The sequence below is a fragment of the Brachypodium distachyon genome, chromosome 3 (genome assembly GCF_000005505.3).
Source record: "Brachypodium distachyon strain Bd21 chromosome 3, Brachypodium_distachyon_v3.0, whole genome shotgun sequence".
Taxonomy (NCBI): domain Eukaryota; kingdom Viridiplantae; phylum Streptophyta; class Magnoliopsida; order Poales; family Poaceae; genus Brachypodium; species Brachypodium distachyon.
This window is the reverse complement of record NC_016133.3, coordinates 28,284,820-28,308,187: the sequence shown is the minus strand read 5'-3', so window position 1 is coordinate 28,308,187 and position 23,368 is coordinate 28,284,820. Positions and strand designations below refer to the sequence as shown.

Genomic DNA, 23,368 nt, shown 5'->3' with positions numbered 1-23,368 from the left:
TGTTCAGTACGAAAACCAATGCCCATGATGTTTTTGAGATCCTTCTGAATATGAATTATGGTAAGCTTGTCCTGGTTGCCTTCCTGTTGTGGAACTGGTGGCTGCAAAGAAATAAAGTGCGGGATGGCGAGTCCTTGCGCCCTGTCGAAGACCTTATTTTATCTGTCAGAAATCAAACCAGCTCCTTTTTGGAAACTTCTGAGAAAACCAACAGCAGAAGCAGCAGACTCTTAACAATGTGGCAGAAACCTAAGATGGGGTGGATTAAAATTAACTCTGATGGATTCTTTATTACGGATTCTAACGGTGGAGGCTGGGGTGCTGTTCTGCGAGATTGCAATGGATATGTGGTGGCGTGCGGGGCTGGGAATCGAACTCATTTGCTGAGTGCTCTTCAGTCTGAAGCTCTGGCTGCTAATCAAGGCGTGAAGATGGCAATCGAGCTGGGCATCCAAAGAATTGTGCTGGAAACTGACTCTTTGATCCTCAAGGCAGCTCTGCTCTCATCGACCATTGACAAGTCTCTTATTTCTATGGTGATTGAAGAAACCAACGAGCTCCTGGCCTCTTTTTTTTCTTCTGATTTTCAAGTTGTTAATTGTGGCAGGAGCTGTAACTCTGTAGCACACAGTTTGGGTTCCGTTGGCCGTAACCTTTCTGCGGGCACCGGCTTGCGTGTCGATGGCCCTCATGCTACTGTAATTTCTCTTGTGGCGAGCGATCAAGTTTCGTCCACCAGTTAATGCATCTTTGCATTCAAAAAAAAGAAAAACTCAAAGCCACATCCCACCTCTCAATCTCTCAAAAAAAAATACCCCTCAAAAGCCACAAACCTTCCTTGGCTGGTTTCAGATCGAGCTGCATGCTCAACATGCCTTGAGAATACCATGCGGTTGTCTGTCCCATACCGGTTTTGTACGCATCTCAGAAGCTCCTGAGCACAAGTTTGTTTCGAAAACCAGCGGACAGATAACACCATGCACAACTTAAGAAATCGCCTTCAGACAATGGGATACTCCACCATCAGATGGAACAAACAAAGGCAGTTAATAATACTCCTTTGATATCCCCGTCACCGAGCTCCGCAGAAGAGACCAATGTTGCCCCTGCGTCGTCTGACACCGACGTTTTTCTATCTTCAGCACCAAGAACGGGGACAGGACGAGGCGAAAGAATTATTTAGCACTAAACAAAGGTCTAGAGATATGCTTAATTAACAACTACACTTAACAACACTACGTGCCGCCGCATATAAGACACGTCGTAACCAAGACGCAAGCAAAACCATCGACGTCGTCGTCCCACGGTAATCACCCGATGCTTCCAGATAATACCAAGCCCCGGCCTGCGTTTGAACGGAGAAGAGAAAAGAAAGAAAACCGCGAAAGCAAAGGGCCGCCGTCTCGAACCATCCCGAGGGCGAAAACGGCAGGCCACCGACCGACGTCGCTGACCTCACCGTCGACGGCGACGAGTCACCAATTAATTGATGGAACCGTTAATTTGACACCAGTGACGACTAGCATAATTTAACGATGATGGTAGTACAGTACTTAATTAACAAGAGCAGGACAAAAATTTATCGGGTGGACGGACGAGCATTACATGGATGGAACCGTACGTTCTCACTATCGTCATTTACATCTCTGCTAAAATCTCAAGCTACAGTACTTAACTAGTAGCTAGCTAGCTAATGGTGAACTAGGATCCGCCATGTTCTGGCACACCGGGTGCAGGAACGGCTCATCTCACATGACAGAGCAGGCGTTGGGGTTCTCGTCGCTGAACATCTGGGGCGCGTGGGCAGGGTACGCCGGGTAGGGCGGCGGGTAATGGGCGCCGGCGTTGGGGAAGAAGGCGGGGTTGGGCGGCGGCGGGGCGGCGCCGTAGTAGCCGCCGCCGGGGTGCTGATACGGCATGTAGCCGAACTGCGGGGGCATCTGGTACATGCTCGCGTCGCCCATGGGCATCGGCGCCAGCGACGCGGAGGCGGCCGCGGACTTGTCCTTCTTGTCCTCGCCGCCATCCTTCTTCTTCTCGCCGTCCCCAGCGCCCTTGTCCTTCTTCTTGTCCCCGTCGGCGCCTTCCTTCTTGTCACCGTCTTTCTTGCCGGGCGCGACGACCTCCACCGGCCGACTGAGCTTGTCCCGGAGGTAGCCCGGCAGGGCAGCGGCGTCCATGGTGCCGGTCACCTTCACCAGATCCTTGGCGGCGTCTACGGCCACATCCTTCACTCCTGGAAATTTACAAAAGAAGGAAGTGTCAGTTCTGGCAAAAAGTTCAAACTAATCGTTATTAATGGTTTTTGATTCCAGATGGGGGAATCTGCTCCGCCGCAAAGAAACTCACCTTTGATCTTGTAGACGCGGCGCTTGATGCGGTCGATGCAGCCGTCGCAGTGCAGCCGGATCTTGAGCGTCACCGTCTCCTGATGGAATTAAAAACAAAAGCAGAGGAATATGAGACCATGCTTTTTTTTTTCCATTCTTGAATATTCATGGCTAGACCGCTAGAGCAGATAAATTCCAGTCGTCGGGTGGGTCACAGACCTCTTTGGGTTCCTTGGGCTTCTTCTCCTCCTTAGGCTTGTCAACGTTCTTCTCACCGCCGCCGCCGCCGCCCTTCTCCTTGTCGGCCTTGCCCTTCTCTTTCTCCGGCTTCTTCTCGCCGCCTTCCGCCTTCTTTTCCTTGTCCTTTTCCTTCTCCTTCTTGGGCGGCGGGCCGGAGCCTGCGGAGACGATCTGCACGGGCTTCTTGGCCCTCGCCTCGATGCGCTCCTTGAGGTCCGTCGCGTCGGCGGCGCCGGTCACCACCACCTTGTTGGCCGCGGTGTCCGTCTTCACCTTCTCAACCCCTGCACACAGACAGAGCACAGAGCAAACGGTCAAAAACTAAAAATCAAACAAACCAACCGCACGGCGCGGCACGGCACGGATGGCTGATTCAAAAAGCAAGGGCTGGCGCGGCACGTACCAGGGGCGTTCTTGATGGCCCGCCGGACCTTGCTGGCGCAGCCGGAGCAATGCAAGTCGACCTTGAGCACGATGTCCTGCGCCACCGCGTCCTTCTTCTTGTCGCCGCCGTCAGCCTTGCCGCCGCCGGCCTTCTCCTTCTTCTCCTCTCCCATGGCTTAACTCTCGATCGTCTCACCGAACTCCCGGGGAGCGGCAGCAGTTAGTGCTGGAGTGGGCGCGTGGTTCGAGGAGCAGGCTGTGTTGTGCGTGGGGCGTTGTCCTCTGTCTGTGTCTGGTCTTTGGAATGGAGAGGTGGGGTGGGGGGCAAAGTTAAATAGGCAGGGGTGTGTGTACCTGTGCGCGGTGGGTGGGTGCAGTGAAGGAGAGGGCGGAGTTTTGAGTGGCAACGGCGGCCCGGGTCTGGATCGGGCCGGCCGATCAAAGGCGGGTCAGACCCGGAACGGGAAAGGCTGATTGATGGCTGCGCTGACCGGCTGGGCTGATCAAAGGTTGCCGTCAATACGTGCGTGCCGTTCACTGTTCTTCCGCTTCCTCGTTGTTTCCCACAGCGAGCGAGCTCGTGTCAGCGGTGCTATTCGACTAGACGAATGAGTCCAGTCCAGTAGTACGAGCACGACAGCACGCACGCGATGCAAGTTGCAACGGCGCTCCTTTGCTTGCTTCTGCACTCCGTTGCTTCCCGGAATCGAGGGCTTCAGTTCTCTTTCTGAACACTTCTATTCCAAGAACAGCGGCAACGTGGCTCCATCGCGGAGGTGGTTCGCCACAGCTAGCGTCCTCACGTCGTCGGCAAGGGTGGTGCACGTACGTACAGTCCCAAAATTCAAACTCAAACGTTGTTGCGTTGGTTCCCCAGGAGCTTGCCTTGGGCTGGATGGGCCCGCGTTAATTGTTCCTGGCACGGGTGCATCCTGGGTCGGTGGCCTTCCTCGCTGCTTTGACCAGATGATGGGCTGGTCAGGTGGTCGCTGAAATGTTAAGGTTGGTTGGTACGGATTCATGCTGTGTGCATGATTCCAGCATCAGCGTCGTTAAATGGCCCCGTGCTTTTGTGGGCCCGATTATCCTTTTTCGTACTCGGGCTGTCGGGAACGATGGGCCGAACTAGATTGAGCCTTCGGTTTCCAAAGAGAAAGAGGCTGGAGCGAACCATAATCTGGTCACATTAGTCGCATATTTCCTCCTCAATTGACTCAAATTTGTCAAAATATAGATGTACTTATGGTAAAAAACGTCTACATACATGTAATAAAAAGTCACTTAATAAGGGACGGAGAGAGTATTCATGAAGTAATTTGTCAACTGAATCATAATATTACCTCTATTGTTAGACGGAGGGAGCAGTAGTCGTAGCTGGCTGCTAGTCTATGGCTCAAGGATTTCATTATCTCCGGGTAGAAGTATGGCACCTAACGATGAAGCAATCAGTTCAACATAAATAAAAAACGATGAAGTGGTCTAATATGTAATCACTTTTAATTTAAATGGAGATAGCCAAGTAATGTTGTCTTCTCTCGGAGTGACTGAAAACAAAATAGTAATTGGCATTGTTTCAAAACCGTGTTTTGGTAAGGGCAACAACTGATTGCAACATTGTTTAGCTATAGTAGGCATACGACTTGAGGTAAGGCATACTCCAAAGTCATACGTAGAAGCATTATAATTCCAGAAGAGTACCTAAATATTACAAGACGTACGTTCTATTTTCTCCGTCCCATAATTTTTGTCGAAATATTACATGTATCTAGACGTCTTTTAGAAATAGATACATCTATTTTTTTTAGCAAATTTGAGACAAGAATTATGAAACGGAGGGAGTATCTTTTTTCTATGTACCACAATACAAGACTCTGGCTACTCTTTTGCTACTACCTCCGTTCCTAGTTCAACTTTTTTCTAAAGTCAAATTTTCTAATTAATATAAAAGTATAATAACATCTAAAATATCAATGAGTATATCATGACGGATTTGATAAAACTAATTAGAACGGTAGATATTTTCGTATAAATTTGGTCAAATTTATTGAACTTGCGATGAAGATAGAAACAATTTAAAAAAGTACAAATATTATAGTACCATGAGATAAGCTAGTAGCTAACGTTAAAGTAATTTTTCGGCAAATTTCTACACTTGACAAAGAAGACGATCTCTATGCTAGAGATGAAGTTTCAACCTAAATTCATGAAATTGATGAATTCTACTAAAGCGATGTTGATTGGTTTGATTTTATTTTCTGATATAGTAATTAGTTTTCCAATAACTGTGAAGTAGTCTCTAGCGTAATAGGTGGAGCCGTTAGTAGCAACATTTGGTCCTCCCAAAGGGAGCGAATTTCAAAATGGAGGGTTAAAAAAAGTCCCCTCGCGTGTCCCATGCTAAAGCACATGTCTAAGACCAGCTTTGTTCTGAAGTGGGTTGTGGTGCCGCTGTGTATGGGTAGGACATGAGGTTTCGTGATTTTCTAGGCATACGTGAGAAAGGTGTTCTTCAGTCAACGATCTCGGGGATTTCTTTCTTCAGTCAACGATCTCGGGGATTTCTTTCTTCAGTCAACGATCTCGGGGATTTCTTCCACCGCAGGCCTAGCTTATTTTCTAAAGTTTTTCAATAACCAATAACTAATATAGTAACCGTAGCGCAGCAGAACCTGCACCGCGTGGTCAGGATAAGACCGTTGAGGGATCTCGGCTACTACCGAGACCAATCGTGCTCATCCTCATCCTCCAAACTCATAAAGCAAGTTAGCCGTGCCGGCATACATCGGGTATGCCGGCTTAGCATTAGTTGTACTTTGTGATGCTGGCATACGTAACTACGCCAGCCTTGCCTCCATTATCTCGGCTAGAGTTGCATCGTCATGACCCTATCCGGGGTCATTCCCCCGACACTAGTCCCCGAAGCTGTTGTGGTCCGGCATAGAAAGATGTTGGTCTGCGACAGTTTCTCATAGACAGACCACCAACGCTCACTCGAGTCCAGCTAAAAGGACGCCGAGATATCCCCAGGTTCTCCTAGCCGAGATCAATTTAATCCGGGAGTGTGGGTTGGCATACTTATCCAGTTTTTGCCCAGATTTTTTCCTCTCCATGACCGACAATTTAAAGTCACTTCTGCTGACATAACCGCCACCAACGGGAGGATAAGGCTCGAGTTACTGCCATCGCGCTTTTTGAGGCGAGCGTGCCGTCGCGTCGGGCAGTAAAGCTGACAGAGTCTTTAAAGATAGAACTTCGGTTCCCACGCGAACACTTATCCTCCGGATCTCGCGGGATTCTCGGCGGCACGCCGCGCAGTAACCGAGCGCACGCCTTGATGAGCATAATTGCACAAATCGTGTGCAATCTTCCCGTTAGCCACTAAGCCGATGGCACGGGAAAAGCACAGCCCATTACTACGGCTCGGGTATAAAAGGAGGAGGAGGGCGTGGGTGGAAAACCCTTCGCACTCGTCGCTCTCTTCGCCCCTTCGCTCTCCTCTGCTCCTCGCGCACTTCGCTGCCGCCTACTAGCTCCGAGCATCTCCGCCGCCGCGGTTTCTTGCCTCCGAGCTTGCAACCGTCGCTTCACCCGCAACCACCTAGGCCTTCGCCGCGCTTAGCCTGCTAGCTCGGACCTCACGCAAGCACTTCCTCCTCCGAAGCTCCAAACCCTAGATTTGCTCTTTCCTCAATGGCTTCTTCTTCTCGCCAACCGGCCGTCGACCCTGCTGCTCAGGCGGAGGAGAGGGCCAGCTCCGAGCGCGCTGCCTGGGAGGGCTCCGACGTGACCTCGGCGGATATCGAGTGGCTCCGCTGCTCCCGACGCGTCCCGGAGGAGGTCCAGTCCCGGGTTCCCAGCGGAGAAATTGTTCCGACTCCAGAAGCCGGTGAGTGCGTTGTCTTCCTCTCGCATTTCGAGCGTGGTTTTGCTCTCCCCGCTAGCGATTTCTTTAGAACCTTCTTAGATTTCTTCGGCCTCGAGCCGCACCATCTCCCAGAGAACGCCATTCTTACCCTCAGCATTCGTCACCTGCTGTGAGGGTTATCTCGGCCTCTGGCCATCCATTGATCTGTGGTCCCGGTACTTTATGTTCCGGCCACAGGTTCTCCCAGACAAAGATAATCCCGGCGCCGCAAAGCCGATGACCCAATGCAGCGCCGCCACCATCGTCCCTCGCTGTAACTCGGCTTTCCCAAAGATCCAGGGTCTTGAGTCATGTAAAAAATGGCTCATGACCTTTTTCTATGTCAAAAACTCCTCTTCGGCCGACAAGATCAACCTGCCGGGGCTCGAAGTCGGCCCCCCGAAAGAGAAGAGGAACTGGTCCTTCGACCCTAAGGAGACCAATCCGGAAGTCAACAAGATCCATACTTCGAGCTCAAGGAGGAGGGGATGACGGCCGATGATCTCCTGGCGACTTTTGTGTACCAGCGGCTGTGCCCGCTCCAGTGCCGGTTACACAAAATGTGCTTCTACAGCGGTCAGCTCGACCCAGACCGAGTGTCTACAGTCCGGCTTAACCAGGGCGAAGTCCGGTGCCGGGTCAAAGCGATTGCAAAGACTAGCCTGCCGGAGCAGTGGAGCTGGGGTATGCCGGCGTACAGCCGGAAGCACCGAGCGCCCCCGGTAAATTTTTCGTTTATATGCAACTTCTGCTCTTGTCCGATATAAGATTATACCGGCCTTGCTTTGAATTAACTCGGCGGCACCTGAATTTTCTCTGCAGAGGTTCGCCCGTCATGAGAATGAAGACGAGAGATCCTCGGACAAACGCTTTGCGGCCCCATGCCTGACCATCGACCATGAAGATCCGGACTCGGAGGACATCATGCCGATTTCTTATGTCGGCCCTCGCCGTACGGAACGTAAGAGTCTCTACCATCTTCTTGTAACCTTTATAATTCTCATAACCAAAACGCTTATCCCTGCCTTATCCCTGAAATAGCCGACTCGGGTGAGCGTGCCGCTGAGGCGCCGGAACCGGCTGTTGCTGCGGCTCCGGTTCGGGAGAAACGCGCGGTTGCAAAGCGCCCCGCCGAGAAAAATCTTCCGCAGAACGTGAAGCGAAAGAAAACTGCGGCACATGGTCCTAAGCCGAAACTCCTGATCGTCGGGTAAGGCTCTTATTACCTCAACCTCTGATGCCGGCTTCCTTCTTCAAAATCATGTGAATGACTAAGCTTTTTATTTTTGCAGGGAGGCTTTAACGGCCACGCAATCTCGGACGTGTATCGCGTCCGAGATCCCGGCGGCTCCCACTTCCTACGCCGAGGTTTCAAACCCAGCTGTGGGCAGGACTGAGACTGCTGGGGATCCGACATCTCCCGCCAGGGATGTCGGCCCAAGTGCCGACGCCGCGGTCGTTGGCGAGACCGAGACTCCTGCGGCCGGGGTCTCGGCAAGCGAGGCCGCTACCGGGACCGCTCCTACCTCAGCTGCAGTCGAGACGTCGACGGAGACGCCGCAGCGGCCGGCTGCGGGTCCTCAAGGACCTCAGGGGCCGCAGCCGACCCCGACGCCGCCTCCGTCTCCATCGCGGCCGGCGGATGCCTAACCTGCTGCCGCGCAGGCCGAGAAAGCCAAAGGCCCTGCTGCTGCTGTAGGGTTGGCAGCTCAGGGCTCCGTTGCCCCGCGGCCTTCTGTCAGGCCGCAGGAGGTGCCCCTTCGGATGACCAGCGGGCACAGCTGGGGGTCGTTGGGCCAGTCCGTCATGGACTGGAACAGTGCCGACCATCACGAGGTGACTTCCAACTCCTTGTAGTTGGCTCAGCAAAGCCCACTGGTGGGTCCTTCGCCTGCAGCAACTCCGGAGTCAATCTCGACCCGGATGTATCAAGTCCGGGTGGCTTTATTTGAGGCCGGCCAAACCACGGAGGTATGAACAATCCTTCAGAAAACTTTACCTTTTAAATTTAGCATAGTATCTATATTCCTAGTCCTCGAGGTTTAGGGCGAGTTAGAGATAGTCGGCTTGAAGCTTGTCCCGAAGAACTTCAAACACCTGTCCCGAAGAACTGTTGGAGATATGCCCTAGAGGCAATCATGTGATGATGTTATTTCCTATGTATTCATGAGTTATTGTTATTGTCCTTAAACATCATCACTGATATGTATCAATAAATACGTGATTTGTTTGTGAGACTATGTATTCTATGATGTTGTTCTAATGGTCCCTGGTCATTGAGGTTATGCGGACACATAACCTAGACTAGCAATGTGAATCAGTATGATGACTATGTTTCATAAGTCATAGGGCAAGGTGTTGCCGACTGATAGCATGGACTCGACAATGAGATTGTTGAGTCGGACAGACCCGCACTGAGACACAACGAGATGATTGTCATTTGTTAGTCTCAAGTACGATGTATATGCCAGTCCTAGACCTGAGGTCATCGCATGAGCTTGGGATGTGAATCGGCCTACTTAGGGGTTGCCAAACGCTACTCCGTAACGGGGTGGTTATAAAAGTAGCTTTCGGGTTTGCTGAGAGGCATGCTGCGAGTCATGGTTGATCAAGATGGGATTTGCTCCTCCTGTTTGGAGAGATATCTCTGGGCCCTCTCGAGTGATCAGATTCGGAAAGCATGGCCATGCGACTTGGGTTAAGTGTTAACCCGTTCGGGAATCTGTATCACAGGAACGAAAAGAGAGTCGAGCTATCCACAAGGATGACAAGCACTCGCCTTGAGCTCGACACACATATCGTGAGGCAAAAGGAATGTTGCATATGACACATTGTATGGTTCGTCAATATACCTTGTGGTTACTCGGGAGTTGGCATGTGCTGCTAGGCGCCGCTACCAACTATCGACTTGAGTCGGTGTCAGTGGACGAGTAAGGTGTTACTCGGGCCCGCAGTCCGAGCTCGTAGTTGTGTCCAACTGACCACGAACCTGAAGGGTCACACGCTTAAGGGGTGGAAACCGAGTTGGATCGGATCCAACTCGTATCGGGCTTAGACTTCTAACGGGCCTCAAGTGTTGAGCCCACTAGGGACGTCTATATAAGTGGAGGAGACCAACCCGTCTAGGGTTACACCGGTACAGACGCGAGTTAGACTCGGCCGTCACACCTCCACGCCCAAAGCCTTGCGATCGGATCTAGCAGTCCGCCGCACGGAGTTCCTCCCTGTACGTGTGGATACCTCGGACGCACTGCACCTGCGGTGCTTGGACGAACTGTTCGTGGGATCGGCGAGGAGGAGCAGGCTGTTCGACTACTCGGCATCGACGTGCTACATTGACTCTACTTCCGCTACGGATCTGCGCGTCTAGTGGTAATCTCGTGATCCATTATCTACAGCATTGATCCGGGTGGAAGCGGTAGAAATTTTTATTTTGTGCTAGCGTAGCATATCGCGTTCCCCAACACCAACACCTGCCCTTGTTCACAGCCGGGGACAGCGCCCAAGTAGCGGAGCTATTGAAGCGCATCGCTGAAGCCCAAGGTAACTCATCGTCCGTATCCCGGGTTCCATCCATATTAAATATCAATCTTGTAATATATGTCTGTTAAACAGATGAGAAGACTCGGCAGGCCGAACTGCACCGGGAAGAGGTGACCCGGCTGCAGGCGCAGATCGCGACGCAGGCCGAAGCGCACCAAACCGAGGTGAATCAACTCACCTCGGCCCTCTCTTCCCAAGCCGATGAGAAGATTCGGCTGGAAGGCGAGGTGAAGAAGGGCAAAGAGTTAGCTGCCCAGCTCGAGACCCGTGCTACTGCCGCGGAATTGGAGGACGCTGAAAAGACCGCGCAGTTCAAGGTCGTCTAGCGTGAACTCGTCAAGATCGACATCATGCTGACGAGTAAGTTATCTCGACTTAAATTCCTCATCCAACTCCTTGTCTGAGTAGCAGCGACAATGTGCCGAGACTCACTACTATTTTTGTCTCTGCCAGAGTTCTTCCCCACATCTCTCGAGCATGCTCCAGAGGCCGTGAAAATCGCCCGCCGAAAGAGGGATTCGGCAGCAGCGGCAGGGGAGCCGTTCGAGTATGACCTGGGGGATTACCAGGTGAGCATCGCGAGCCGGGTTAGACCGCTCAGGTCGTTCGGCATCGACCTGCTGAACGCCGTCATCCGATCCTTCTGCGCGCTGTGGCCGGGAGAAGAAGCTCCTGCGGACATCCCGACTCTGGTGAAATGCTTGCTGGAGACGGAGTCCCGGCTAAGCGACTGGCAGGAGTCGGCCGCACGCATCGGTGCCGACGCGGCGTTGTCGTTCGTACTATCATGGTATGACGGCATCAACCTTAACGTGCTGCAATCGATGCGCGCCGACTCTCCCTACCTCACGAATCCGGAGCTGGTGGCGAAGTGCAAGGAGCGGGCCTACTCCTTCATCCAGTATGCCGACGTGCATGCGTTTGTGGAGGGCCCAACCTCTGAAGCTGACGCCAAGATGACCGACGGCGAAGAGGAAGAGGCTGCAGCTGAGGAAGATGTTGTGGAGTTGGCCTCCACCGGGAATGCTGTGCCGAGTTCCGGCGCCAACCCATCCGTCTCCTCTTAGCTTAGTCCTTTAAAAACCTTAGAAATATTAGATCCCCGGAATGCCAGGCGCATATGTAATCCGGATAATTCTGGTTGTAAGACATCTTGATTTTAATTGAATTAAGTCTTTTGCTTGTCGAATTCCGGACCGAGTCCCCGAGTTCAGTTTTTCTTTTAGTGAAATTTTACAACTTTGGTTCTTTTGTCTGCCTTGCCGGCGTTCAACGTATGAATCACAAAGTCGTAAAATCACTCTCTCAAAAAAAAGTAACTTGAAGAATTTGCTCGGCAATAACCGAGTTAAAAAGAAATGCCGAATTAAGACAACATGTATCTCGGATCGCCTCTTTGCTTGTTTCCGTAGTCATCTTTCATGTGCTCGGTTATTTATACCCATCTCTACCTTGCCATGAAGCCGGGTTGCGGACAGCAGCGAAGTCATAAAGGGGTTTTGTCAGTGCCGACACACTACTAGATTGACGTAAGATTACGCAATTAAGCCATGCCGACATACAAAAGAGAATTGCAACAAAGCAGTTAAACTTAAGTCCCCGAGTTTCTTTTAAGAACCCGGCGGATAATTTCATTTCTTAATTAGAACATTCAACATAATGATTAAAATGATACAAATACTCAGCTCTCAAGTATAGAATGGACGAAGCAACGCTACATTCCATGGCCGCTTGGTCTCTTCGCCTGACCGGTCTATCCAGTTCGCCTTAGGATCTTGTGCATCTATAAGATAGTAGGAATCATTATGGAGTGCTTTGCTCACAATGAAGAGTCCTTCCCATGGAGGTGACAATTTGTGCATGCCAGCCGTGCGTTGCACAAGTCGGAGGACAAGATCTCCTTCCCAAAAAACTCACGGGCTGACCTTTCGGCTGTGATAACGCCTTAGGTGCTGTTGGTAGATGGCCGACCGAGATAGAGCCAATTCCCGTGCTTCTTCGAGCAGGTCGACATCGTTTTCTCGGGCCTCTTTTACCTCGGCCTCCGTATACATGGTTACTCATGGAGAGTCATGTTCAATATTGGCTGGTAGGACAGCTTCCGCCCCGTATACGAGGAAAAATGGCGTTTAGCTCATAGAGCGATTTGGAGTCGTCCTGAGACTCCATAGCACGGCTAGGAGTTCATCCAGCCGGCATCCCGGAGTACGCTCCAATGGTTCGATTAGCCGGGGTTTTATGCCGGCCAATACCATGCCGTTCGCCCTTTCAACTTGCCCATTGGACCGAGGATGCGCCACGGAAGCAACATCCAGCCGGATTTTCTTTTCAGCACAGAATCGCCCGAAAGGTCCTTCCACGAAGTTCGTTCCATTATCCGTGATGATACTGTGCGGGTACTCATATCTCAAGATGATATCCTTCAGAAATGACACTGCAGTTTTGCTGTCACACTTCTTTATCGACTTGACCTCACTCCATTTGGTGAATTTGTCGATCATGACCAGGATATGCGTCATGCCTCCTCGCGCCCGCTTGAATGGTCCTACCATATCCAAACACCAGACGGCGAAAGGCCAAGTAATTGAAATAGTCTTGAGCTCAGAGGCCGACATATGAATCTTGCTGGCATATCTCTGGCAGCCGTTGCACTTCCTGACTTGTGCCGCCTGCACCATCGCCACAGCTTCTTGTAATTTCTTTTTCTCGCTAGCGATGACCAACGACTCGGCCAAAGCAGATCTGGCCGCCGCGCATTCCATTGAGCGTTTGTAGCTGCCCGTGATAGTTATGGTACCATTTGGTCCCGGCATCTTCATCTTTAGATAACCAATGTGAGTAGTAGCCATGAACTTGGCGAGTGCCGTCCTACCCAACAGTGCATGGTACGGGCTGCTAAGGTCCACCACCTCAAACACTAGGTTTTCGGTCCGACAGTTCTCCCTGGTGCTGAATAAGACGTCCACCCGGATCTTGCCTACCGGGGCACAAGACACTCCTGGCACAATACCATGAAAGGTAGTCCGGCTAGGCTCAAGCATGTTATCTGTAATGCCGAGCTTGAGCATCGTGTCCCGATATATGATATTGATGCTGCTCCAATTGTTAATGAGAACCCAAGTGGACTTGACGTTAATGTCGGGCCCAATGAGCGTCGGATCGACCACCAGGGCATATCCACCAGGGTTGGGCATAACTTTGGGATGGTCTGCCCGGTTCCAGTTGACCTCCTGCTCTGATCAATACATGAACTTTGGAACCGCCGGCATAACATCATTGACTTCCATTTCTCGCCTGCGCTGACCTTGCTTGTTAGTGGGCTCAGTGATGAAAATCATGTAGCTCTGGTGAGGCTCCTTGTACTCGTTTCTCCTGGCATACCCTGGGATTTACTGTCCCTCCACCTGGTTGACTGCATTGTTTGCCTGAGGGGGTCCATGGAACTGTGCGTTTGCGCCTGTGAGGGGTGGAGGTGGGAGTAAACGGCTTGCCTCACCCTTCTCGGCCCGCTGCATCCAGCTGCTTTGCCGGGTTGTGTGATTTGCCGACTTGTTGGGGTTAGTCGTGTGAAAATGACAAGGCTGATCCAACATTACTTCGAAGGTATACTTCGGCTTATCTTGCTAGGGTTTTTTTATTCTCCCTTCTTGACCCACTGCTGATTTCCCGTCTTCTCACGCTGACTAGAGCCAGCATCAGACTGATCCTGAATTGCGGCGACATGGGCTGGCCCATACCGATAATCCGGCCTATCATCCCTTCTCTTGTTGCGATGATCTTGATGATCGTTCCTCCGGAACACCCCAACAGGATTGTACACCGGCTACTCCCTTTGTGGTTCTGCCGGCATCAGTGATGGCTGAGTTGGATTGCCAAGCGCGTACATGTCAGCTATCCTGATCATTTCAGATAAAGTGGCCGGCATCTCTCTTTGCAGCTTCTGCCACAGCATGCTGCCATGCCGACATCCCTGAGCAAACCATGCTCTAGCTTGCGATTCCACTATTCCTTCACAGGAGTTGCGGAGATTGTTCCACCTGGTCATGTAATCCCGGTCAGTCTCGTTGTCTCTTTGCTTGCACATGGACAACTGCTGAGGACGATTCGGCCTCTTGTAAGTGCTGGTGAAGTTGCTGACAAAGGCTTCCTCGAAGTCAATCCAGTAGTTGATGCTGCTCTCCGGCAAGTTGTTCAACCATATCCTTGCCGGTCCTACAAGCATCTGGGGTACGTAACGCACTGCCCGTCTGCGATTGCCGCCTGCCACGCTTACCGCCGTGACATAATCTTCCAGCCAATCTTCCGGCTTAGTACTGCCGTCATATGTTCTCGTACCCCTGGGCAGCTGGAAACCCGGGGTTGGTCTCTCCCTCATGATTCGGTTCGCAAAGCAACGTGGTCCCGGAGGGCCTTGCTCTTCCAGGAGTTCGGACAGATAGATTCGATCAAGTCGAAGCTGAGCGTCCAAGGGCGATACTTGCCTGTTGCCGACTCTGCCTCCGAGCGGGCCGAGGTTGTCGCTTTCTCGCCTGATACAGCCAAGGCCGAGTCTCCGTCATCATGACGATCATACCGGTGATCTTCATCTCCGTATAGGGGGTTGCGCTCGACACCCTGCTGTCTTGTAGCAGTATTGGGTGCCGGACCCTGAGGTCGGTGTCCGTGATCGAACGAGTAACGCTCCTGCTGATCTCGGCGATTACCGCCGGGCCGCAGGCCGCTTTGGCTATCACCAACCCTGCTGACCATTTGCCTCTCGGCCAAAGCTGGATCACAACGTTCAAGCTGCTTATTCCGGCCTGAGTTGACACTTTTGTCCCGTTTGCCACAAGGCGAGGATGCTTGTTTGTGAACCCGGCCACCAGCATCTGCAGCCGAGTGAATGACCTGTGATGCACCGGGTTTGCCGTGCATTCTCATGTATGCCTCATTCTGCTCGTTAGCCATTTGGAGCAGCTCTTTCACGCACAGTTGCTGCTGCCGCAACGCCTCTCCCATGAGATTCGGCAACTCCTCAGCCACAGCCTCGGCAGCCCGGAGGTTTTTGACAGGGGTATTGTATTTCAGCTTTAGCGCCGAGGCAAAACTTGCCGACACGGTTGGCACAACCCTGCCACCTCTTGTCATCTCGGCATTCAAGTTCTTGCCACGGTTGCGCACCTCCCCAACCTTGCTAGGGTTAGTAAACGCAGTAGAACTAAGACCATGGGTTTTGTTATCCTCACGGAGCGAGATCTCGAGCTGTTGTCGGGCGTTGGCGACGTCGACTGCTTCTTTTAGTAGCTTCTGCCTCTCCAACTCCAATTCCGCCTGCAGCTGAGCTGGATTAACGTTCGATGCTACCGGCGTGGTCAGCCGCTCGATGGAGGCCTGGATCTGAGTCGGCTTCGGCGGCAAAGCCGACGCGCCGGCCTGAGTAGCGACGTTCTCCGGCTTTTCCAAGGGGAGTTTCGCCGTTCTGCCGGACTTGGCTGGGACCGTGCCACTTCCCGCGGCGTCCCTTCCCGTATCAGCACCGTGAGTGGTCACCAGAACCTCCACACGGTCAGCGGGGGCAGTCGGTGTGCCGGCCGCGAACCGTGCAGACGGCGGGTGGATCTTTGGCCATCACCACCTGCTTTGGGTACCTGCAAGGGCGGTCAGTAGCCACATAAACCTCGTGCATGCCGAAGTTGATGAAGCGGCCGGCGCAGGGAATCAGCGCGCCGTTGAAGCAGCCCGCGTTGTTGTCGATGAAGCCTAGAGAGCCGAATCTCTGGACCAAACCGGAGACCACACGCTCTCCGGTGACGAGGAAGCTTCCCGTCCGGATGAAAACTCCAGCCAGCGCCGTTGCTGGCCCCACGGTGAGCGCCAACTGTCGTGGTGGTGTCACGGCAGATGCCATAGGATGACTTAACTTGGGGCCGATGGACGATGGAGGAACCGGAAGAGGGAGGACGTGAAGAAGAAGACGCACAACTCACCTGAGAACACACCGATTTACCCAGTTTCGGAGCCCTCTTGGCGAGGTAAGACTCGTACTCCTGCTTTTTTGTATTTGCCGAGATAAACAAGCTCTACAATGGCGCTCCTTGAGCCGTATTCTTGAGGAAGAAGAAGGAGAAAAGGGTAACCCTAGAATGCTCCCGTCTCTCTCTTCCCTACGGAGGGGTAAGGTTCTATTTATAAGCCACACATGTTACACTGTCATGTGGGCCGAGTCTAACGTCATCTTCCCTGAGCTCCGCCAGGCACGCGGCTTGGTACCCTCCAGGCAGCACCGCAGGGGACAAGGCAACTCTACGTTTTCTGCCTGTCGGCAGCGGGTACAGCTATCCTCTGCTGGCTTCCGTCATAGATTCCCTTTCGGTGCTTCTTTAGCGTGGTCATCTGGCACCGGCGTGCAGGCGATGACCGTTTTTCCTGGAGTGATGATGGCACTGCTTTAATTTGCACCGTGTGGTCAGGATAAGACCGTTGAGGGATCTCGGCTACTGCCGAGACCAATCGTGTTCATCCTCATCCTGCAAACTCATAAAGCAAGTTAGCCGTGCCGGCATACATCGGGTATGCCGGCTTAGCGTTAGTTGTACTTTGTGATGCCGGCATACGTAACTACGCCGGCTTTGTATCCGTTATCTCGATTAGAGTTGCGTCGTCATGACCCTATCCGGAGTCATTCCCCCGACAGGCACCAACTTTTCTTTTTATAAAACTACCCACAAAACGTACATGACCAATTTGATGTCACCATTAGGCCAACTGCACACCACCTAACAACTGACATTAGTTTATTAACGACCCAATCTGTATACGTTTAGCAATTAATTAAACCGGACAATCATCAACCCTGCGCCCGCACGGACGGAACATCAGGAAGAGCCCTGATCCATGATCCATCGACCAAATAGCCATACAAGCTGCCCCAAGCCGACGCTCTGATCCTGCCGCGCGAGACCTGCCGCCGCCGCTACGGCCGCTTGGCGGCCTCGCATGCCCTCACGCACCCTGTCAGGGTCACTGACATACCAGACCCACAAGACAGTGGTATGAAGAAGGGAGCTCACTTGTCAGCACCCAGGACATTCCAGAAGTGTAGCGTCGGTCATCTCGAGTGCGCCAGCCAAGCAGAAGATTCGGTGGGCGAGAGTGGGTGCTCCAGATCGAAGCGAGGAACCATGCGGCTACTTATTCCCATCCCATCCCCAACTGAAGAGGACATCTAGAGGATCACAGCAACGGCAAAGACATCGGCATAGGCTGCTTCCGCATTTTTTTTCTAGGGAAAGTAGTAGATCAAAAGATCTACTACAAATTTTATTGCCAAATAATTACAGAGGTAAAATGTGTACCGAGACTTCTTCGTCACATTTCCTCTAGTTCATCTCCTGCTTGTAATCGCTATATTCTTGCCAATACTAAGAGAGATGGATCTGGTACCATAACACACCCTGCCCTCCCACACGCCGCTGCCTCACGGACCCTTGCCGCTGCTGCCGTGTCCGGATTCTTGATTGGGAGGCTGCGGGCTGCGGCTACGATCTAGCGTGAGACCTCTGTCATGGTTTCTTCATCGCCGGAGCAGAGGAGCAGGCCGTGGGGTTTGTGCGTTTATCGCCGGAGCAGAGATATGAATTGCTTGCGGGCACCATTAATGAGAGAAGCGTCCTTCACGGCCGGACCCGATTTCCATTGTGGCGCCACCCCGCGCGATGGTGCCAGGCAGCCCTACGGTTTGTATGGCCGTAGCAGGGCGAGGAAGATGAAGGACATTGTTCGGACGCTCACCGAGGAGGGCGTGGGCGGCCTCTCGCGCTTGGACGCCCTCGATGAAGCCCTCCCCGTTAGGTAAGCTGGATATATTGATTATTTGATTTAGTTTGTTGCATGTGTAGGTTCATTCAATCTATTGTGACTCAGTGAAGGTTGTTTACTTGACACTCTTGACTATGATACTGATCATCTCATCTCGATATGTTATTCTGTTGCATAGACTATTTTTAAGATTTTGTTTGCTTGTGGATGGTTGTGCTTGAGAGCTTGCGGGGGCCCCCTAGACTATTTCTTAAGGTTTTGTTTGCTTGTGGATGGTTGTGCTTGAGAGCTTGCGGTGCTCGCTTGCTCTTTTACTCCCTTCGATCCCTAATAAGTATCAGGGGTTAGTACAAAGTGAGTACTAATTAGGCATTCTAATATGCTTCATGGATGTGCTCTTATGACATGTTTAAATCTTGAAGGCCGAGAGGGTTGGAACAGTGGCAGAGTGTCGTTGTTATGTTCTGATCCAAGTGATAACGAGTTGTCATATATTGCTAATGTTTTTCATTCTTGATTATCTATTTACGTTGGGAATCTATCACTTCATAAAATCCAAGTGATAACGAGTTGTCACATATCTCTCATACATCGTCTCTATATGTATTTCGGACTAATTATAATACTTCCTCCGTCCCATATTAAGTGTCTCAAATTTGTCCAAATATGAATGTATCTATACCTAAAAAGCATCTAGATACATGTAGCATTTCGACACTTAGGACCTCTTTGGATCACAGGAAATGTAAAACACAAGAATAGGAAAAATATAGGAATAGGATGCCATGGCATATTGAATCCTATATTGGTTGCATCACAGGAAAAATGGAGGAATCTTGTACTCCCTCCGTCCAATAAAAGATGTATCAAGTTTTTCAAAATTTGGATGTATCTAGACATGACTTAGTGTATAGATGCATTTAAATTTAGTCAAAGTTGAGGCATCTTTTGTTGGACGGAGGAAGCCATACTTGTCGTAGGACATAGGAATTTTTTTTCCCTCGTCACTACACGATGGACCAAACACAGGGGCAATTAACTACCGGGAAAAATTCACTTGAGGTGGCAATGCAACTGCCGGGAAAACTGAACTGCCAGCAAATCAATTTGGAGGCACTTTCACTGCCGGCCAAAATAAACAAAGCAAAGCAGACGAACCGCCGGGAAATCTCATAATATTTGACGGCAGACAAACTGCCGGCATAACTGTAGGATGCAGTTTATCTGCCGGCACAACTACAATGACAGGTGGGGCCAATACAATGTGCGCATCTTCGGATCCATACACGGGGACACGACCCACACGCGCCAAACAGCTTTCTCTTCCACGCCATTCCCCTTCGCCCATTTCCAAAAAAACAATCCCCTTCGCCCACCTTAGGGTTTCAGCCAGTAGAGGGCATAGCGCCGCCGCCGCCGCCCGTAGCTCTTCCCTAGTCGTCGCCGGCCCTAGAACAACGCCAGCCCGGAGCTCCGCCCATGCTGCCGCAGAGAAGCTCCTCCCTCGTTGCCGCTGCCCCAAAGCTCCGCCGCCGCCGCCGCCCTTAGCCCAAGGCCACCCGAAGCTCCGCCCTCGTTGCCGTCGCTGTTGACTCAACGATCCGCCCTCCTGCAGCTGTAACCCGGACCACTACTCCGTAGATCCATGGCCGACGTCAACGCCCCCGATCTGCCACCAACTTCAGAAATCGTCCGCCGCCGCACCCCTCCGCTGCCGCTTTCTCACTGCCATCTCTTGCCGCCGTGCCACGCTCCTCCACCAGGTCAGTCCCTTCAACCGCGCCAACTACCTACAACGCCGGTCACCGAGCAAGGCTACTGCGAGGTGCGCTCTGTAGCTACTGCTATTTCTCTCTTCCTCCTTGCGCTGTCAATTGTTTTTTATTTCTTCAGATCACGCAAGTTGTGATTCTCGTGTTCTGAACTTTATGTATTTTTGCTGCAGCGACTGAGCCACTACATGCCCGGGTTTGCATCGATCTGTCTCTTCCTCCAAGGTAACCTTGATTCTTTTCCTCCTTCCCGTCATGAATGTGGTCACTTCTGTGTGACAGTAGTAGAACAAATCAAGAAGTTATGTATCTTTTATAAAGTAAATTTGTATTGGGTTTCAGGGCTTTTTCTTTGTGTTCTTGTTCAATTTAGAAGCTTAAGGGAGAATTTCTGAGTCAACATGCTATCCAGTTCATACCAGTTTGAGAGTGTTCAAAGGGGAATGAAGATTGATGGGGATTAAAGGTGAAGTATTAGTACAGAGAGATTGCTCAATGATTGCCTAAATAATGTGTACAGATAACTGATAGCTAAAATTCAGTTGTTAAGCAGTGTTACATGTTTAGTTAGTCATCATTTGCTGAGTAGAGGCTGAGCTTTCGTCTTTCTGTTCATTAATGGTATTTTTGCCCATCAGGTTGTTTTGTAAGCTGTCAGGTTCAAGAAAATCAACTGGCATCTTCAGTTTATAAATCAGTACATTTACACTCAATCGGCCAACTTTTTGGTTAAACCTGGTGAAGCGGTGTATAAGAATTTAATCTAAGTGTCCTTACGCAGGGCCTGTATAAGAATTTAATTGCCACAAGGGTCATGACTATTTAGACTAGCTTATTCATAAATCATATATTCAGAGTATAGTTCTTGGCTTTATAAATCGGGACCCTAGCATTTTACTAACCCTGCCAAGAAATAAATATTTTTGGAGTCCCAGGTAGCACACTGTTTTCAGTGGAGAATATATAAGCTGGACATTCGTATGTCTTTAGGTGATTAATAGGGTAGTTGTGTCTAGGTATATATAGGTGAAGCTATCTTCATGGAGGTAATTTACATCGGAGGCTGACATCAAAACCAATCATTAAACACACTTTCAGGTGCTTTAATTTTCAGTCAATGCAAATGAACAGAAGCGATACCTAAATAAGGGAGTTAATTAAACTGAAATGCTATGGAAATCCATCACATTTCAGAGTTTTATCTTTGCTCTATCACATGGTGTTGTGGAAATGTAGACCATGCGCACAAGGAATGAATCACACTAACATGATGCTTTTCTTGTTCAATTCACAATTCAGGATGTGCCCAAGGATGAGGACAGGAAGTCACGGCTTCTCAACACTCTGCTGGCCTCTACTCCACCACCATAACCATTCTTCTCCACAACCACTTCCAGTGACGCTGCAGCCTAAGGAGAGGTACTTTGTGTTTCGTGCATGATATTCCAATTTTGGGAGTCTTGGTGATTAGCATGAGGGCTTGTTCATTGCTACTAACTTATGTGGGTGTGAAACATAAGAGGTGACCTGCCTTGTGCCTTACTGGAATTAGGCTTTGCTGTTTGATTTCATTCTTCTAGAAAGAACAATCAGCATGCATACTTAAAATAAAAATACAAAAGGCCAATAAAATTTCATTGTTGTTACTGCAGTGTGGCATTGAACTAATTAAGAGAATAATCTGGCATGTTATTAGAGGTTGCACATCAAGTCCATCTTCTTCTCCTTTTTTTATGCACGTACACTTCAAAAGAGAAGCTTCACTTTTGCATTTTGGCATGCTAGACATTTAAATGGACGTTTAAAATTACGACACTTCGTAAGCTCCTAGATACCAATCCCACCATGTATAACACAACAGAGAAGAAAATAATACTATAATTAATATTAGTGAGAGGCAGGAGGTAAAAATGCTTTGTCAATTTTCTCAAAGGAAAACTTTGCTTCGTGAGCTCAGTAGTGTTTCGGGCTATTGTCGGTTTCAGTTTTATCAAGCTATCTGTATGCTTTTCTCTTGGAAGTTTCAACCTTTATTACCATGCATGAACAGAGCTGTAGTACTTTGGTTTTGGTTTTAATGAGAAATGGAGTTCTGGAGGTTCTCCTCTCCCAGATCATCTAATAACTATGAAGAATGAACTGAATTGTAGTACTTTGGTTTTGTTTTTCAATGAGGAATGAAGTTCTTCTCTCCAATATCATCTTATAACTATGAAAACTGAACTGACTTGTAGTACTTTGGTTTTGTTTCTTAATGAGAAATGGAGTTCTGGAGGTTCACCCCTCTCCCAGATTATCTTATGACCATGAAATCTCTTGTCCAGTAGTGGAAGTAGTGTAGTAGTGACAAATCTTCCTAGGTAGCAAAACCATTGCTTCACAAATATAATTTAAATGATATCTGACCTGAAAGCCCTCCGAATTTAAGGAAGTACAACTTGAATTGCTTGTGAAATAGTTACGTGAGGTTTGTTTCATATTTACCATAAGACTATAGTCCACAAAACCTTTGCTTCACGAATCTAATTTAAATGATAGCGACATCTCGCTTTGGTAGTTTGATGATATTCTGGAAACTGCAGCTTGCAAGGACAAGGAGGGAGCTGAGGGTGCTCTTGCTCTAGTATCCCTTTAACATTTCCTGCATATTTTTGTTTTCTGTGAACACTTTGGTATGAGCAGTACAATAATTAGCCACATTATCTCAAGGTTCTGACTATCTTATCTTATCTTATGAGTTTGCAGGGTAAGGACGAGCCCCTTGATCTCGGCCATCACCGAGATCCCACAACGGTCTTATCCTGACCACGCGGCGCAAAGTAAAGCTGCGTTATCATTACCACGGGAAAAGCAGTCGCCGCTTATGTAGAGGTGCCAGGCGACTACATAAAAGAAGCACCGAAAGAGAATCTCTGACGGGAGCCGACAGAGGGCAGCAGTACTTGTTGCAGGGTGCCAGCAAAAGTAAAGTTGTGTTGTCCCTTGCGGTGCCACCCGGAGGGAACCAAGCTGCGTGCCCGGCGGGGCCCTAGGAAGGTGACGTTAGTACTCAGCCCGCATGTCAGTGTGACATTGGCGGCCTATAAATAGAGCACTACCCCTCTGTGGAGAAGAAGCACTTAGGCATTTAGGGTTTCCCCCTTCTTCTTCTTCTTCCTCAAGAATATAGCTCAAGGAGCGCCATTGTAGAGCTTGCTTATCTTGGCTAATACAACAAAGCAGGAGTAGGAGTCTTACCTCGGCAAGAGTGTTTCGAACCTGGGTAAATCTGTGTGTGCTTGTGTATTGGTGTGTGTTTCCCTTCACGTCCTCCCTCCTTCGGTTCCTCTTTCGTCCATCGGCCCCAAGTTAAGCCATCCCATGGCATCTGCCATGACACCACCATGACAGTTGGCGCC

At 50.3% G+C, this 23,368-nt stretch overlaps 2 protein-coding genes across 7 annotated transcripts; one reads left to right on the top strand and one right to left on the bottom strand.

Annotated features, from left to right (window-relative positions):
* Window positions 1-1,520: 1,520 nt before the first annotated feature.
* LOC100840648 (heavy metal-associated isoprenylated plant protein 3) lies at window positions 1,521-3,282 on the bottom strand. Its single transcript, XM_003573926.4, has 4 exons — window positions 2,974-3,282; window positions 2,550-2,854; window positions 2,350-2,428; window positions 1,521-2,236 (listed from the first exon to the last, which is right to left on the bottom strand). The coding sequence occupies exons 1-4, from the start codon at window positions 3,125-3,127 to the stop codon at window positions 1,749-1,751; spliced, it is 1,026 nt and encodes a 341-aa protein (XP_003573974.1). The 5' UTR covers window positions 3,128-3,282; the 3' UTR covers window positions 1,521-1,748.
* A 16,214-nt stretch (window positions 3,283-19,496) lies between these two features.
* On the top strand, window positions 19,497-23,215 carry LOC100826456. 6 transcript variants are annotated; one of them, XR_002965399.1, is made up of 5 exons: window positions 19,503-19,961; window positions 20,144-20,195; window positions 20,313-20,436; window positions 21,270-21,389; window positions 22,716-23,215. XR_002965399.1 is itself a non-coding variant. In XM_024462091.1 (4 exons), exons 1-4 carry the CDS (start codon window positions 19,844-19,846, stop codon window positions 22,773-22,775), a joined length of 357 nt encoding a protein of 118 aa, XP_024317859.1. In that variant the 5' UTR covers window positions 19,497-19,843; the 3' UTR covers window positions 22,776-23,215. The 6 variants fall into 6 exon arrangements, 2 of the variants coding, with proteins under 2 accessions (XP_024317859.1, XP_003571820.1); XR_002965398.1 differs by having other exon boundaries at window positions 19,503-20,023; window positions 20,344-20,436; XR_001406690.2 differs by having other exon boundaries at window positions 19,504-20,023.
* Window positions 23,216-23,368: the final 153 nt, after the last annotated feature.